This window comes from Hippopotamus amphibius, chromosome 12 (genome assembly GCF_030028045.1).
Source record: "Hippopotamus amphibius kiboko isolate mHipAmp2 chromosome 12, mHipAmp2.hap2, whole genome shotgun sequence".
NCBI lineage: Eukaryota > Metazoa > Chordata > Mammalia > Artiodactyla > Hippopotamidae > Hippopotamus > Hippopotamus amphibius.
The window spans coordinates 84,256,329-84,274,217 of record NC_080197.1 but is presented as its reverse complement, the minus strand read 5'-3'; the positions used below and the strand labels follow the sequence as shown (position 1 = coordinate 84,274,217).

Genomic DNA, 17,889 nt, shown 5'->3' with positions numbered 1-17,889 from the left:
TGTCTACTTCTTACCTCCTCCCACCAGGACTTTGCCCAGGCACGTCCAGGGTTCTGGTTGGTTGTTGTTCTGTCATTCCAATTAAAGCTCTTCCTATCCCTAACTCTCCGGGAGCCCGCCTGGCAGTTGACTGGCTCCTTTACAAGCCTATCATCTCTAGTTCCCGCCCACCTTCACTTCCTGCGTCTTTCATTGGCCTTTAAAACCGAGAGAGAGCTCTTTTTGGGCGGACACCACGCACGCAACTTTGTCTTGCACGCCTTAGAGAGGCAAACGAGTCTTGCCATTGGGCAATCTGCCCGTCTTTCTTCTGCAAGTCCCTCCTTTCTCCCTCCCTCATTGGGCGGGGCAGCAGTGAAGGGGCGGGGTCTAGGCCGGGCTTGTGGCGCGCTGCTCCCTCCTCCTTACCCCCCCCCTCCCTGTCCGGTCCGGGTTTGCTTGCCTCGTCAGCGTCCGCGTTTTTCCTGGCCCCCCCCAACCCCCCCGGACAGGACCCCCTTGAGCTCGTCCCTCAGCTGCCACCATGAGCGGTAAGGATGAGTCCACTCCAAGCTTAGGGGTGGGAGGGGAGTGAGGGGGCGCGCGCGAGGCCCGACCGGGCGGTCCCCGCCGTGAGGGGGGGCGGGCGGGAGGCGGCGGCGGCGGCCTTGGTCCCGCCCGGGGCGGAGGGAAGGGAGGGAGAAGGGGCAGTGGCGGGGCCTCCGAGGAGGAGGGGGATGGGCCACCCGCCCCGGGGGAGGGGGCAGCGTGGCCTCGCCCGCCCCCTGCCCGCCCCGGCCACGGGGGACGGGCCTTACCCCCCACTACTCTGCCGCCCGCCTGAGGCTCCTCCTGCCGGGGGCTGGAGCCGCGGGGGCGGCCCGAGCCGTGCAGGCCCCGCCCGGGCCAACCGCCTCCCCGGTCCGCCCTCTGGTCGCCGCTAGCCCCAAGGCCCTCCCCCACCCCCCCGCTTTAGGTTACCCCTCCCCCCCCGTAAATTACCCCTCCCCCCTACCGTCCCGCCCTTTCCACGCCCCTCACCCCGAAACCGCCCTTTCCCTCTACGGCCCGCCCTTTAGCCGCCCCGAAACGCCTGATTTCTAACCCCTGGACCTCTTTAGCCCCTTACTAGTATTCACAAATGTTTCCCCACTCAAACTTTTTATCTGTTCTTTTGCCCTTTCTTCTTTCCTCTTGTTACTTTTTACACTTGAATTTTTCTCTTTCTCCATCTCCTTTGATCCTAATTTTAGCAAGCTTTCCATCCACCCACATGTTGTTTTGTGCCTTACCTATCTTTATTTTCCCCAGGATACTTCTACACTTTTCCAACATGCCCACCGACCCTCACATTTCCTATGCCAAAAGCACCTTTTCAGTGTTTTCTGAGTTTAATTTTGTGCAAGGGAGAGTTGAGGCCCAGTTTTGGCATCACCTAGCTTAGTTCACATCCTACTGGTCCTACAACTGTTCTTTCTCCCCCATTCCTTTTTTTTTTTTTTTTTTTAAATACTGGCGCCTTTGGCCTTCCTGTTAGTCATTTCAGTTTCATCACAGCCTCCTTTACCCTTCCTCACTTCACCCTTTTCCTTTCTCCAACTTTAAGTTATTTTAAAATTATTTTTAGACCAAGATCACTCCATGGACGAAATGACAGCCGTGGTGAAGATTGAAAAAGGAGTTGGTGGCAATAATGGGGGCAATGGTAATGGTGGTGGTGCCTTTTCTCAGGCTCGAAGCAGCAGCACAGGCAGTAGCAGCAGCGGAGGAGGAGGAGGGCAGGTAAGTGATGATCTGGACAGAGTGGGGAAGGTGTTGAGAGGATGCAGATATTCTTAGATGATTGTTTTACTTTTCACAGAAAAATTTTTAGGAAAGGGCTAAACCATTTTGTAGATAGGGAAGTAAGCACAGAGAGATAAGTGATTTGGAGATCCCCCAAAATGAGAATTTCAGCAATATGGATAGGTCAGCTTTTTGTTTGGTTAGTTTTTTTTTCCCCTCTTTACACTGTTTTGTTGTTCATTTTTTGTGTACTGACCCCTGGGCTGGCAGATGGGTGTCACTAAAGTAACTCCTTTCCTCTCCCTCATTTCTGGCCAGGAATCCCAGCCATCCCCTTTGGCTCTCTTGGCAGCAACTTGCAGCAGAATTGAGTCACCCAATGAAAACAGCAACAACTCCCAGGGCCCAAGCCAGTCAGGGGGCACAGGTGAGCTTGATCTCACAGCCACACAACTTTCCCAGGGTGCCAATGGTTGGCAGATCATCTCTTCCTCCTCTGGGGCTACCCCTACCTCGAAGGAACAGAGTGGCAGCAGTACCAATGGCAACAATGGCAGTGAGTCTTCCAAGAATCGCACGGTCTCTGGTGGGCAGTATGTTGTGGCTGCCACCTCCAACCTGCAGAACCAGCAAGTCCTGACAGGACTGCCTGGAGTGATGCCTAATATTCAGTATCAAGTAATCCCACAGTTCCAGACGGTTGATGGGCAACAGCTGCAATTTGCTGCCACTGGGGCCCAAGTGCAGCAGGATGGTTCGGGCCAGATACAGATCATACCAGGTGCAAACCAACAGATCATCACAAATCGAGGAAGTGGAGGCAACATCATTGCTGCTATGCCAAACCTACTCCAGCAGGCTGTCCCCCTCCAAGGCCTGGCTAATAATGTACTCTCAGGACAGACTCAATATGTGACCAATGTACCAGTGGCCCTGAATGGGAATATTACCTTGCTACCTGTCAACAGCGTTTCTGCAGCTACCTTGACTCCTAGCTCTCAGGCAGTCACGATCAGCAGTTCTGGGTCCCAGGAGAGTGGCTCACAGCCTGTCACCTCAGGGACTGCCATCAGTTCTGCCAGTTTGGTATCATCACAAGCCAGTTCCAGCTCCTTTTTCACCAATGCCAATAGCTACTCAACAACTACTACCACCAGCAACATGGGAATTATGAACTTTACCAGCAGCGGATCAGCAGGGACCAACTCTCAAGGCCAGACACCGCAGAGGGTCAGTGGGCTGCAGGGGTCTGACACTCTGAACATCCAGCAGAGCCAGACATCTGGAGGCTCACTGCCAGCAAGTCAGCAGAAAGAGGGAGAGCAAAACCAGCAGACGCCGCAACAACAACAAATTCTCATCCAGCCTCAACTAGTTCAAGGCGGACAGGCCCTCCAGGCCCTCCAAGCGGCCCCATTGTCAGGGCAGACCTTTACAACTCAAGCTATCTCCCAGGAAACCCTCCAGAACCTTCAGCTTCAGGCTGTTCCAAACTCTGGCCCCATCATCATCCGGACACCAACAGTGGGGCCCAATGGACAGGTCAGTTGGCAGACTCTTCAGTTGCAGAACCTCCAAGTTCAGAACCCACAGGCCCAGACAATCACCTTGGCCCCAATGCAGGGTGTTTCCTTGGGGCAGACCAGCAGCAGCAGTACCACCCTTACACCTATTGCCTCAGCTGCCTCCATCCCTGCCGGCACAGTCACTGTGAATGCTGCTCAGCTCTCCTCCATGCCTGGCCTCCAGACCATTAACCTCAGTGCATTGGGTGCTTCAGGAATCCAGGTGCACCAGCTTCCAGGCCTGCCCTTGGCTATAACAAATGCCACAGGTAAGGCTTAAAATCTTGCGTTTCTCTCCAGAGCTACTTAGCATCTCAGCTGAAACTGTTGAGTCTAAAGAAGGGAGTAGAACCTTTTGAGGATAACACTTTCTTGAGGGCGAGTCAATTAGAGAAATAGCAATGATTCTAAGTCATTTGGAACTGACTTAATGGAAACTTTTTTTTTTCTTCAGTTAATGTTGAGAAAGGAGCACTTCTGGGCAGTGTCCCTGGGGTCTCTGTACTTTCAGAGCCTTTGGTGCTATGGAACAAGGGTCGGCAAACTTTTTCTGTAATGGGCCAGATAGTAGATATTTTCGTAAATGTTTGTGGGCCACGTATGGTCTCAGTTACATGTACCTCTTTGGTTGGTTTTTGCAACCTTTAAAAATATAAAACCATTCTTACCTTGAGGGCTTTATTTGATTATAGGAATTGATTATAAACTTAACCTATTTATAGAGCAGTTATTGAATCATCACATATTTCTCATGAAGTGTAAGCAAGGGAAAAGTGATGGATTCCAAAGGACTTTTCAACAAAATAAGTTTCCTGGTTAATCTTTAGTTAACCAGAAGAGCCTAACCTCTTAGCAAGCAAGGTTTAATTTTTTCAACTCCTGTTTACCTTTAAAATACTAATGTGTATGTTTAATAAACTTCCCAGGTGGGTCTTTTTTTTTTTTTTTTTTATAATTTTTGTTTCTTAGGCTTCCTAGGTGATTCTGAGATTTCATAGGTTAGAGAGCCACTTCCTAGACTGCTTTGAAAGTAGTGTGTGATTGAGAAGGGAGGGGAGAGAAAGGGAGTGGGGCCCAGAATGGAGTGGAGAGGTAGAGTTGAGAGGAGTTGGGAATAAGGAGAACTTTGAAGGTGAAAAAGAGTCACCAGGGAAGAGGCATATGTATGTTGAATTAGTTGATGCTACTGTTCAGTCGTTTATTTGAAACTGTGTTCACTAGTAGTGGTTAATTTGAAATTTAAAACATCTGCTCAAAGTTAATCTATTTAGAATTTATGATTTTAAATTCCATGGTGATGGAGCTAATCTTTAATAAAGCACATTAGGATACATATACATTTTTATATTCTGGCATGATATATACAAATCATGATGGGAAATGGTTTAATACCATCGAACTTCTATTTCTGTTGGAATATGTGTGGGTTTACTAATGGTTTACTTTTATTATAGAGTTCCTATTCTGTTTAGACCGGTTCGTATATGAGAGGATAACTAATAGGCAGCCATATTTCCTGCCTCTTGCAAGTTCAGGAAGATCTGTAGTGAAGAGGTCTGCTCAAGTTCCCTACTTTCTTACAGTCTTGTAGAGTGTTTAAAATTACTACATTTTGAACCTTAACCGACTAATTTTCTTAGTGAATCAGCAATCGTGGAACAGAAAGAGCTGGAAGGGACCTGAGAAATCATCTCATACAACTGCCTTATTTTCTAGATGAGTACTTTGAGATACTGGGAAGCACTTAAGTGTTGAGCTACTTGCTGTTAGTTCTAGTCTGAGGCATTCATTACCTGTTAGTTTTAACTTGGGACATGAGAAATCCTTTAGATTGTTTAAAATGTTTTGGAAAAGATATCTTTGTTTCTTTGAAATTTAAGAGGTGGCAGGTGTTTTATAGGCTAGAAATTGTGGGAGTTGAAACGGGAAAAGTGTAATAACTGAACCCACAGCCTGGAAAATTAGATACTTTCTAGGTAATCTACATTTGTGTGTTTGTTTTCTCTTTGCTCTTAAGTTGTTGTAACTAGCACTTTTGCTCTTTAGAGGAAAGCAAAACTGAGATTGTTCTAGTTAGTAATAATTTGGATCTTTGCAATTTTTTTAAATGTTTATAACTTGAGCTCTAAGGAAGTGTTATGAGACACTTTCATTGCTAAATCATGCTCTGGGGAAGTCTGCCATTTACTATGTCATAGGATAGGGCTACCTACCTAGCTGTTATTGATGGTCTCTGAGCTCTAGAAAATGCATGCCGTTCTGTAAGGTAGCAGCATCTTGGTATTCACTACCGAGAGAATGAGGCCCTGAAAGGCCATTTTGTGAGAGTTGAGATTGCTTTATTAATAGTGGTTTCTGAAGATACATGTTTCCTCCTTTCTGGTTAGTCATACTTGTGCAACATTTTTTTCCCCTTCAATTGATCTGACTTCAGCTTAATGAAAGATAATAAAATCATTTCCTGGAAGCTTAGTGCTCTTTAGCTGTTGCTTGGCTGCTACAAAGTGTCTCATTTTACCCCTTTTTCTGGTATATAGTTATTTTATTGGAAAAACTCAGCGTCTTGGTAGTATGATGTAGTGGAAAGAGCCTTGGAAATAAAATCACGTTGTAAGATATAGATAGGTAGATAGTGCTCTGCAAAGTGAGACATTATTATTATACATTGTGGAAGACTGCAGCTTCTGTGTCACTTAGTTTCTTTGTTTGTTTACTTATTTACTTATTTGCTGTACTGCATGGCTTGTGGGATCCTAGTTCCCTGACCAGGGATCCAACGAACCTGTTCTACCCCACCCCCCAACCCCTGGTTCCCGGCAGTGTCAGCATGGAGTTCCAATCACTGGACCGACAGGGAATTCTTACATTTATTATTTTTAAAAATCACCTTTTAAAAATCTTCTAAGCTCTCCTGTTGACTTTCACTGTGTTTATTTGTTTGCCTGAATATACAGGCAAAGAGGGACAAACTTAGAACCAAAATAAGCCAGCCATCTCCGTATTCCTGTTTTTCAGAGCTCTGCCCCGGTGGGTAGTAGTGAACAAGGGACCACCCAGTAAAGGAGTTTAGTTTTCAGACAGTGAAATGATCTATGGGCTCTTAGTTTTTGTTGCTGTTGCTTTTTAAGTTGGCAGCTTTTTCTTTTTTTTAATCACCACCCTTTCTCCTTTATTAACACCCTTTCCTTTCATTTTGTAGTCATACACTCATAGATCTTGTTTTTTGTTTGTCTGTCTGTTTTTTGTTTTTTAAGCTTAAAGCTTCAGATTTTTTTCTCAGCTGCTTCTAAGTCCAGAAAACTTGCCCCAGGTTGAGGAGGGACCTGGTTTTGAAAGACTTAGTTTGGATGACTTGGTGGGAGTTCTGCCTAATAAAGATTGCTGGGCTGGGCTTTGGCAAGAGAATAGAACATATTTCCTTGATGGCTATAATTCACTCAAGAAGCAAATTTCAGGCACTAAAAATAAAAATTTCACATCTGCTCAGTTTTATCCGGGTCAAGAAAATGTCTCCTCTTAGAAGTTCAGTTGAATGCGATACCAGAGTTGGTTTGCCAACAGTGTCACTAAACTTGGGGTCATATTGCTGAGACCTAATTTATTAAGAGAGTTGTATTTTAGACTTGTTCATTTGAACATTAGTGATAAGTAGATTTAGATGATTTAAATGTGTTCAAAATTAACATTCTGGTGCAAAAGGTCATATAAGAGAATTTTCTATTTTGAAAATAATGTATTTTATCGAATAACAAAATGCTTCTGCATCATTTTCTTTAATATTATACTTTATTCTGAGAAAAGGTCTCTTTTAAAACCTAGGTGACTTGATTGATTTGAAAAGACTGAGAAGGCACTCTTGAGACCTTTTCAGTTGCTCCTATTTATTCATTCCAGTGGCTGTCAGTGACGTCATTGTTAAATCACGTTGCTTTGTGTAATGTGGCCATTTTAGTTCTTAATTAAATAACAAGAGCACAAGGGTGCCTAGTGTTTCAGAAAAATTTAGGGTCTTTTCTGTTCTCATATCTCCCTTTTCCTTTAATTGTTGTGCTTTGTAAAGTAGCATGTAAATGTTGGCACTAAAAATTTAGTTCTGTTAATTCCTTACTTCTGATTGTTTTGTTTTCCCTCCTTGAAAATGTTTTTTTGTTTTTTAATTAATTAATTTTTTATTGGCTGCTTTGGGTCTTTGTTGCTGCACAGGCTTTTCTCTAGTTGCAACAAGCAGGGGCTGCTTCCTTGTACACAGGCTTTTCCCTAGTTGCAACAAACAGGGGCTACTCTTCGTTGCGGTGCTAGGGCTTCTCATTGTGGTGGCTTCTGGTTGCAGAGCACAGGGTCTAGGCATGTGGGCTTCCATAGTTGCGACACGTGGGCTCAGTAGTTGTGGCACATGGGCTTAGTTGCTCCAGGGCATGTGGGATCTTCCCAGGACAGGGATGGAACCCTTGTCCCCTGCTAATAATAGCATGCAGATTCCTTTTTTTTTTTTTTTTTTTTTTGCTTTTTAAAACTTCATTTCAACATAACTATGCTTACAGAAATATACTCATGTGAGTTAATAGAATGCAATTTAACTTAACCTACACAATTTGGACCAAAAACCTGGTACATGGTTTGCTTAAAAAAAAAAAAAATTTACAATCTGGTTTATTTTTCACCTATTACAAATGTATATGAAAGATCCTCCATCAAATGCTGGCAGGCAGATTCTTAACCACTGTGTCACCAGGGAAGTCTCCTTGAAAATGTTTTAAATGTAAGATGAACATCTGTAGAAAAGCTCTATTACATAATGCTTTTTTACTGATTGGGTGTCTGTAAACATTAATAGATAATAATTAGTTGAAAATTTTCAATTTGCTGTTTAATTGAAACAAGTATATTTTTCATATTTCTTATGTCAATAGTACTATCCCTTTCTCTAACATTTAGCATTATCATACGGGCTCTGGTGTGCTGAAGCATTATTTAAAAGGTATATGTCCACACTATGACTACATTGTTAATACTATGCTAGGTTTTAAGAATTAGTCCCCTTAGAAGATCCTGAAAAAGTTTCTGAAGAAAGTTTTTTTCTTCAGAGTTGGTTGCAAATCTGGGCTGTAATTTGAATTTGTACTTTCATTCTAGTGTTTTTTATTTCTATTATTTACTTATTTATTTTTAAAATACTTATTTACTTATTTGGCTGTGCTGGGTCTTGGTTGTGGCATGCAGGATCTCTGCTGTGGCCTGTGGAATCTTTGGTTGTGACATGCAGAATCTAGTTCTCTGACCAGGGATCTAACCAGAAACCGGGCGCAGCCCCCTGTATTGGGAGGGCAGTCTTAACCTCTGGACCACCAGGGAAGTCCCTCACTCCAGTGGTTTTTAAACTCTGAGTGGCTCATGGAAATAGTGCAGTGTAACTTGTTTGACATGTTTGGATGTGCCTATCTAATTTACTGTGAATCCTTCTCACCCTATATCTATGTACAAAATAAATAATAATTTAATGATTTCAAAGAAGGGGTTAAAATATAGAATACCCAGGTCAAGACAAAGACTTGCCCTTTACAAGATGAGAGAAATCAGTTAAAAATCTACATCTCTGAGGGAATTCCCTGGCGGTCCAGTGATTAGGACTTGGCACTTTTCACTGCTATGGGCCCGTATTCATTCCCTGGTCCAGGAACTAGGATCCTGCAAGCCACATGGTGTGGCCAAAACAAACAAAAACAAAACAAAAAAATCTACATCTCTGAAAAAATTTTTAAATGGTTTTCATAGGAAGTCAAATGTTTGCTGCAAATAATCTAAATAAGGTTAAATGCTATTGAGTTAGATCTTTTCAGATTATTCCATATGTTCTTCATTAGCTTGACCCTGTTTGGATTGCTTAGAAGTTATAGCTCTTTGCAAACATTGCAGTTAAACCAGACTCTCCATGTTAATAGCGATTAAACTGCAGGTTGCTGGAGCTGGAAACCCTCATCCCCTCTAGTACCCTCCTTTTGACACCCTGAGGTGTAGAAAGATTCAGTGACTTGCCAAAGGTCACTGACAAAATTTACAGTGACAGAGAGCTTTTGACTTCAGATCAATATCCTTTCCACTACACTACTACACTCTTAGCCTTTACTAGGACTTCTCTCAAGTAGAAAAATGGATTTGTTTTTTGACCCAGTTCAGTTATTTTGAAGTGTTAAATTTGTAACTTAAGACAAATAATAGAAAAAAAAAAAGAAGCAAAAGGCATGGTTAATCAACAACTTCTTTATAAACTTTGTTATGAATCAGAATTTGTTGTAACCATATCTATTAGTTTGAAATTATTTCATTTGTAATTAAATGAAATGTAAATAATCAATGATACGATCAGTACATTAAGTAAGGAAGGAGCAAGATGGCAGAAGGGAAAAATCAAAAGATTTTCATAATCAGTTTTTGAAAACATGAAGGTCAGCTGTGTCATATTGAGGTGGGGTGGTATTACCCTCCCCTCTTTTTTTTTTTTTTTTAATTAAGAAGATATGATCTGTTTCCCTGACTGTTCTTTTCTTATTTTTTCTTTGATGTGTTTGAGACTTTTTTTTTGAGCCATTTTTATAGCAAGCTTTATCTCCTTATTGTCCCCATATATTATTTTCCATGTTATTCTGGAAATTCTCTTTCAGTGCCTTCCTTCTCAACTACCCCCGTATTTCTGATTAAAAATATATATATATATCCTGATGCACTTGGTGATATCCTTTAACAACCCTTTGAGAGAATGTGTAGGGCCCGATTTTGTCCAGGCCCTGCATAGACAATGCGTAATATCTCTATGGTTACTGGTGAAATATCTGAAAGTACTCTGCTTAGAGTTCTTTGGCAGTTTCTTGCACTCATGAAAAAATGTATTTTAATCTTATACAGACCATTCGTCTTGAAGATAAAAAGCCCCTAACTCTGAAAACTATATTTAGAAATTTTCTACAAGGGTGATTCAAAAAATTATCTGCACTCTGGCTGTAGAATTTATTTTAAGTAACTTTTAGAAAAGACAAATACATCATTTTTCCACATAATCTCCTTGCTTTTCAATACACTTTGTCCATCTGACAACAAGCTTTCGTATTCCCTTATTAAAAAATGTTTTAGGCTGAGCTGCAAGCCATGAATGCACTGCTGTCTTCACTTCTTCATCAGAAGTGAGTCTTCATCCTCATAGGGCTGCTTTTAGGGGACCAAACAGGTGAAAGTGTGACAGAGCAAGATCAGGACTATAGGGAGGATGCTTTAACACCTCAAAATGAAGTTTTTGCAGAGTGTCAACAGTGTGGGCAGAAGTGTGCAGATGTACATTGTCCTGCAAGATCACAACATCCCTTGGATAGCAGTCCTCTGCGTATAATCCGAAGTTTAGGCTTCAGCTCAACAGTAAGCATCTCACTGTAACGAGCACTGTTGATTGTTGAATCTTTCTCCTGATAACGTTCCAGTACTGGCCCTTGAGAATCCCAGAAAGCTGTAAGCATCAATTTTCCAGCTGATGGTTGACTTTTGAACTTTTTCTTCGTCGGCAATTGAGGATGTTTCCATTCCATACTCTGTCGTTTACTCTCAGGCTCCTAGTGATGAATCCATGTCTCGTCACCAGTAATGATTCTCTTTAAGAAATTTTTACCTTCCTTAGAGTATCGGTCCAAATTTTGTTTGCAGATATCCAAACACTTCTGTTTATGCTCTTCCATGAGATGTTTCGGTACCCATCTCACACAAACTTTTCAAAACCTAAGTCTGTCGTGGATTACAGTGATTGAACCTGGGCCCCTGCAGTGAAAGTGCCACGTCCTAACCAGTGGACCGCCAGGGAACTCCCAAGTAATTCTATTTTTAATTTTTTGAGGAAATGTATTTTGTAACTTTGCTTTTAGCTTCTGTAAACAAAGTTTTTTGGGTTTTTTTAGATTATTATTATCATTATTTTTTTGCTGTGTTGGGTCTTCGTTGCTGCACACAGGCTTTCTCTAGTTGTGAGCAGGGCTACTCTTTGTTGTGGTGCACGGGGTTCTCAGTGTGGTGACTTCTCTTGTCAGGGACCACAGGCTCTAGGTGCGAGGGCTTCAGTAGTTGTGGCACTTGGGCTCAGTAGTTGTGACTTGGGGGCTATAGAGCGCAGGCTCAGTTGTGTTGCACGGGCTTAGTTGCTCCACGGCATGTGGGATCTTTCCAGACCAGGGATCGAACCCGTGTCCCTTGCATTGGCAGGTGGATTCCCAACCTCTGCACCACCAGGGAGGTCCCATAATTTTAAATTTTTAGAAAAGCTGCAAAGATAGTACAGAGTTTTGATATACCCTTCTAACCTTCCCCCCATTGTTAACATCTGATAGGAAATTGCAGCATGGCCAAACATCTTGGTGTAGTGGTAATTAATCGTTTAGTGAAATACCTGATCAGAGCTATCTTTTTTTTTTTAATTTATTTATTTTTTTTATTTATTTATTGGCTGTGTTGGGTCTTCATTGCTGCACACAGGCTTTCTCTGATTGCTGCGAGCGGGGGCTACTCTTCATTGTGGTGCGCAGGCTCCTCACTGTAGTGGCTTCTCCTGTTGTGGAGCACAGGCCCCAGGTGCGTGGGCTTCAGTAGTTGTGGCACACGGGCTCAGTAGTTGTGGCTCACGGGCTTAGTTGCTCCGCGGCATGTGGAATCCTCTCGGCAGGGCTTGAACCTGTGTCCCCTGCATTGGCAGGCGGATTCTTTACCAGGATTCTTTACCACCGCGCCACCTAGGAAGTCCAGAGCTATCTTAATAAAAGCAATAACATATTATCACATTGTATTATTTTTAACTGAAATGTGAAATTCAGATGCAACCAGACTTAAATTACTGATGGTTCTTTGATTTACTCCTGAAAACATTCCGATACCTAATTGATTTAAGTCTTAAAATTTTATTGCAATAACCAGAATGGAGACATTATAAAATATTATTATCACATTATCTAGATGTGTCTTACCGTAAAAATTTAAGAAATAGGCATTTAAACTTTAGGAAATAGGCACATGTAATAGGGGCTACATGAAATAGGCATCTTCATTTCCTGTACTTCTTTCTTAGTATTAATTTTTTACTCCATGGACTGTTTGGTTTTAATCATTGCTTTGCTTGCAAAGGAATTTAATGTTGTTTAAAAGTGGTACCAGCCAGGAAATTTGTCCCTTTCCAAAAAGTTAAGCATCAGACTTATAGCAAACATTTCATTTTGTTTAGCTCCCTAAAGCCTCAGTACTATAGATATCGTCCAGGATGATTCTCTTAATGAGAATGTTACTGAAAGATTACTAGTGTTGCATCATCTGAAGACCCCCTCATAAAAGCAAGGTATTCCAGGACCACAGTAGAGGATGGTTTGGAGATACCTGGCATTGTGCTCAGCATGCTCTACAATATTTTACCTAGAGGAAACAAAAATATAAAGATTATGTTTGGAGAACATAAGCTTCTGTTCAGAAGTCAAGTTCAGAGGCTTTTCTAGTTCTGGTTCAAAACCACCATCAGGCCCATGCGGCTGCCTTCTGAAACCTGAAATGGAGGCTGATAATGAAACCTACTGCTGCACATGAATGGTTCTGTTTATAAATGAGTCATATTGTGTCATGTCTCCTGTTTTCTTATACCCCTCCACACCACCCCCATTTCTGTTCCCAACCTCCCGTGAGACATTGGTACTATGAACAAAGTCAGGCGCTTGCTAAAGATAGGAGAGTACTGTTTTTTTTTCCCCCATTATGATGCTGTTAGGAAGGAAAATGAAATGACTCTTTGAAAGTATGATATAAAAATCCATAAAATTGTTGGGAGATTGGGAACAGTTGTTGGGAAAAGCTTTTCTACTTGGTTAGTACTCTTTTTGGGTGGGAAGTTATAGATTACTGACTATAAGCGGGACCTTTAAGCCAAAATACTGTTTGTTGTTTTAAATACTGTTTTGCAGATGAACAAGTCTCACATCCTGTGAACAGTTTAGTTGGATGAAATAACTCCAGCTCTGAAACTAGCAGTAATTGAAAATCCTTTGTGAGAGAAAAAGTTTGTCCTGAATGAGATATTTAGTATGGATAGGGGAATGACACACTAGGATCCAAATCATAACTTTGCCTCTTACAGGCTGTGTGACTTAGGGGAAGCTCTTCCTCTCTGAGCTGAGGTTTCTTAATCTGTAAAAGAGGGTTAGTATTAATATTTATGCCCATGGGGTTATTAGGATTCAATGAGGTAGATAACATGTGAGAGCACATAATAAGTGCTGAACACACATTAGTGCCCATCTCTCAATAAAAGTTCTGTCCTCCCATCCAATTAAAAGTAGGATTTTAATGACTTAGTTGAAGGCAGCTCTTTCAAGTTGTTGTGTCCAGGCCTTCACGTTCTTTCTTGCCCATTATATTCCTTGTCCATTGGCATAGTTGTTAAACTACCACAACTGCCAAAGGAAGTAAATTCCAGCCAGTATGCTTTGTTCTTTCATAAACCGTTCTAGTAAAAACAGTAGTTGACAGTAGAGGTTTTTAGGATTACCCACGGATTTTCTGTTCCTTTATCTCTCATTGGCCTGGTTATGAAGTTGATGCAGACTGTGCTAGAAAAACACTCTCCTTGATGAATACTTTGTTGACAGTCCATATAGTGATAATTAGGTTTCTGTTAATTTCTATTTCAGTGAATTATTTTTCTGTCCCTATTTTCTTGAGTTGTTTGGTTTTCTGTACATTAAAACAATTTCATTTGTCCTTTTACCTTTCTATAACTTGCTTTTACTAAATCACTGTTTTACTTCCTTTTCTACTCTCAGCTAATTCCTCTCTCACCTATCTCAACACCCCCCGCCCCCACCCTTGAAAAAAAACCCAACAGTTCAAAAATGATTGTGAAATAATTTAAGACACCTAGGCAGGTATAAAGGATAGTACAATGGATATTCTTTTACCTGTATCCCAGTTCACAAAACGATACATTAAAAATACAAATATTATTAAAGCTCACAAAATGTGTCTGCCCTCCTTTTTTTTAAATTAATTAATTTTATTTGTGGCTGTATTGTGTCTTCATTGCTGCGCGTGGGCTTTCTCTACTTGCGACAAGCGGGGGCTACTTTTTGTTGCTGTGTGTGGGCTCATTGAGGTGGCTTCTCGTGGCGCATGGGCTCTAGGTGCACAAGGATTCAGTAGTTGTGGCACTTGGGCTCAGCAGTTGTGGCTCGTGGGCTCTAGCGTGCAGACTTAGTAGTTGTGGTGCACGGGCTTAGTTGTACCTCGGCATGTGGAATCTTCCCGGATCAGGACTTGAACCCATGTCCCCTGCATTGGCAGGCAGATTCTTAACCACTGTGCTACCAGGGAAGTCCTGCCTTCCTTTTTTTAAATTGCTGCTGAACTGTATGATTTTATCAAGTAATGGTTGTTTTGGTTGTGCATGTAAACTTGCCTGTTTTAATCTTCTATTGCAAAAGGAAAGTAGAAAATTGAGAAACTGGTTAGATCTGAACCGACTTAATTTAGTGAATTTTGGAATTTCTTGATTTCTGTTCATCTTACAGGACAAAGATGATTATATGTGCTCAATTCTTTGTTGTAATGTAGATTCATAGATTTATGAATACATACAAACAAATATCTAAGACATTTGTTAGCTGCTCTTTGTACAATTTTATGTATGTCACTGTTTTAGATCTTAAATGCCTGTAGGACAGGAACCACCTCTGTTTTCCTTCCTTCCTTATTATTATTTGGCTGCGTTGGGTCTTCGTTGCTGCGCGGGCTTTCTCTAGTTGTGGCAAGTGGGGGTTTCTCTTTGTTGAGGTGCGCTGGCTTCTCAGTGGGGTGGCCTGTCTTGATGTGGAGCACGGGCTTTAGGCACGTGGGCCTCAGTAGTTGTGGCTCATGGGCTCGAGAACACAGGCTTGGTAGTTGTGGTGCCGAAGCTTAGTTGCTCCATTGCATGTAGGATCTTCCTGGACCAGGGCTCGAACCCGTGTCGCCTGTGTTGGCAGGCAGATTCTTAATCACTGCGCCACCAGGGAAGCCCTGTTTTTCTTTATACAGAGCATGTTTGGTACGATAAACATGGATGCAGAATAAAGGGAGAACACGTTACTCACACTAGTATGTGAATTACAGTTTCAGTGTGGGAAATGGGAAAATTCAAAGCATTCACTTTATAAAGATCTATAGAGCTAAAATTAGAAAACTTACCTTTGAGGATAGGAAAAAAATTTCATTTTTTTACTTTTTATGGCCATGCCGCTGGGCTTGTGAGATCTCAGTTCCCCAACCAGGGATTGAACCCAGGCCAAGGCAGTGAAAGCCTGGAATCCTAACCACTAGGCCCTAAATATATTTTTAAGTAACTTGTTTAAATGATATTGATAAAAACATTAAATAATGCAATACTGAAAGTAAAGTAAAAATTAATTGAACACTAGCTATCCGTAGATAATCACTGTTGAAATTTTGGTGATCATCCTTCCAACCATCTTTTTGTACCCTTGTGTACAATTTACAAAGAAGTCTGTTGTTTTATTAATACTTAAATAGGATCATACAATTTACAGTGCTCCATAATCTTATTTTTACTGAACAGTATATCATAAACACATTTTCCACAAGTAATAACATCATTTTAAATGATTATATGGGAATTCTATAGTACATTTGTACTAGGATATTCTTAACCCTAGTGAGGTACTTTTTTTCCCCTAAAATTTCACTGTTGTAAATAATGCTGTGATGAACATCGTTTATATTTTTTAGATTAAAATTTTATAAGTGAGCAATTCTAGTCCTCTGTATATTTCTAAGAGAAATGAAAATATACATCCATACAGAAACTTGTACACAGATGTTTATAGCAGCACTATTCATAATAGCCAAAAGGTGGAAACAACCTAAATATCCAGTGGATAAACAAAAGTAGTATGTGCTTTTGATGGAATATTATTCAGCCATAAAAAGAAATGAAGTAGTGATACATGCTACAATGTGAGTGAACCTGGAAAACATTTTGCTAAGTGAAAGAAGCCAGACAAAAGGTCACATATTGTATGATTCCATTTATATGAAATATGTAGAATCGGAAAATCTGTAGAGACAGTGGTTGCCAGAGGATGGGGTAAGGGGACAATAGGGAGTGATTCCTTAATGGGTATAGGGGTTTTTCTAGGGTGATGGAAGTTTCGAAAATAGAGGGAGGTGGTAGTTGCACAACATTGTGAATACACTAAATTGTACACTTTTTAAAATTAGTTAATTAACTTATTGGCTGTGTTGGGTCTTCGTTGCTGTGCACGGGCTTTCTCTAGTTGCGGTGAGCGGGGGCTACTCTTTGTTGTGGTGCACAAGGCTTGTCATTGCGGTGGCTTCTCTGGTTGCAGAGCATGGGCTCTAGGGCACATGGCTTCAGGAGTTGTGGCTCGTGGGCTCTAGAGCACAGGCTCAGCAGTTGTAGTGCACAGGCTTGGTTGCTCCGAGGCATGTGGGATCTTCCCGGACCAGGGATCGAACCTGTGACCCCTGCATTGGTGGACGGATTCTTAACCACTGCGCCACCAGGGAAATCCTGTACACTTTTAAATAGGTAATTGTGTTTTATGTGAATTTGACCTCAAAAAAAATTTTTTTAAGTATTAATAGGTCAAAGGTTTTATACATGTAACGTTTTGATATTTATAGCTAAATTGAATTTCAGAAAGCTAATAATTTACACTCCCATTGATATCAATCTTTGCCAATATGATGTGGGAAAAAAAGATTCTTGCTTTAATTAGTGTTATCTGATTATTAGGGAGTTAAATGTATTTTCATTTATCATTTGTTTTCCCTTGTGAGTTACCTTTTTTTAAGAACTTTTATTGAAATACAACTGACATACAATAAACTGCATATATTTAAAGTGTACAATTTGAAATTTTTTGTATTATTAATGTATATATGGCAATCCCAATCGCCTGTTTTTATTTTATTGTTTTCTTGGTACTTTGTTTTAATAACTCTTCCTTTATGAAAGTTTTAATATTTTCCCTTATTACTACTTAAAATTTTTTTTCCCAGTTAATCTCTTATTCTTCCAGATGAATTGAACACATTTTGTCAGATTCCCCTAATAATTCTTCTGGAATTTTTGTTTTGATTGGCTCATACTGTACTTTCTTTATTTTCTTATTGATCCTACACATTTCTTGCTACGTTTAAGCTTAGTATTTTATAGTTTTCGTTGCTACTGCAAATAGGATCTTTTCTTCCATTTTATTTCTAACTGGCTCTTATTTGTATATAGGAAACCTATTGACTTATGTGTGTTAATTTTAAAATGGCTATGTTACAATCTTGGATTGCTTTCAGTAATTTTTGGTTATTTTCTTTAGTGATTTTTAGTGATTTTCCAGGTATAGTGTCGTGTCATCTACAAATAATTTCACCTACTCCTTTGTAATATTTATACCTCATTTCATTCTTGTCTTGTTAAATAACAGTCACAATAGTAGGGACCCTTGTTTTATATTTCACTTCCAAAGGGGTGACTTTAAATTAC

At 40.9% G+C, this 17,889-nt stretch overlaps 1 protein-coding gene across 1 annotated transcript in view; it reads left to right on the top strand.

Moving 5' to 3' along the window:
- Window positions 1-420: 420 nt before the first annotated feature.
- SP1 (Sp1 transcription factor) overlaps window positions 421-17,889 on the top strand; it is a 35,971-nt gene continuing 18,502 nt past the window's right edge. The window contains exons 1-3 of the mRNA XM_057704258.1: window positions 421-530; window positions 1,607-1,761; window positions 2,083-3,598. Coding sequence (XP_057560241.1) covers window positions 524-530; window positions 1,607-1,761; window positions 2,083-3,598 — 1,678 coding nt within the window. The 5' untranslated portion in view covers window positions 421-523. The remainder of the gene's footprint in view (window positions 531-1,606; window positions 1,762-2,082; window positions 3,599-17,889) is intronic.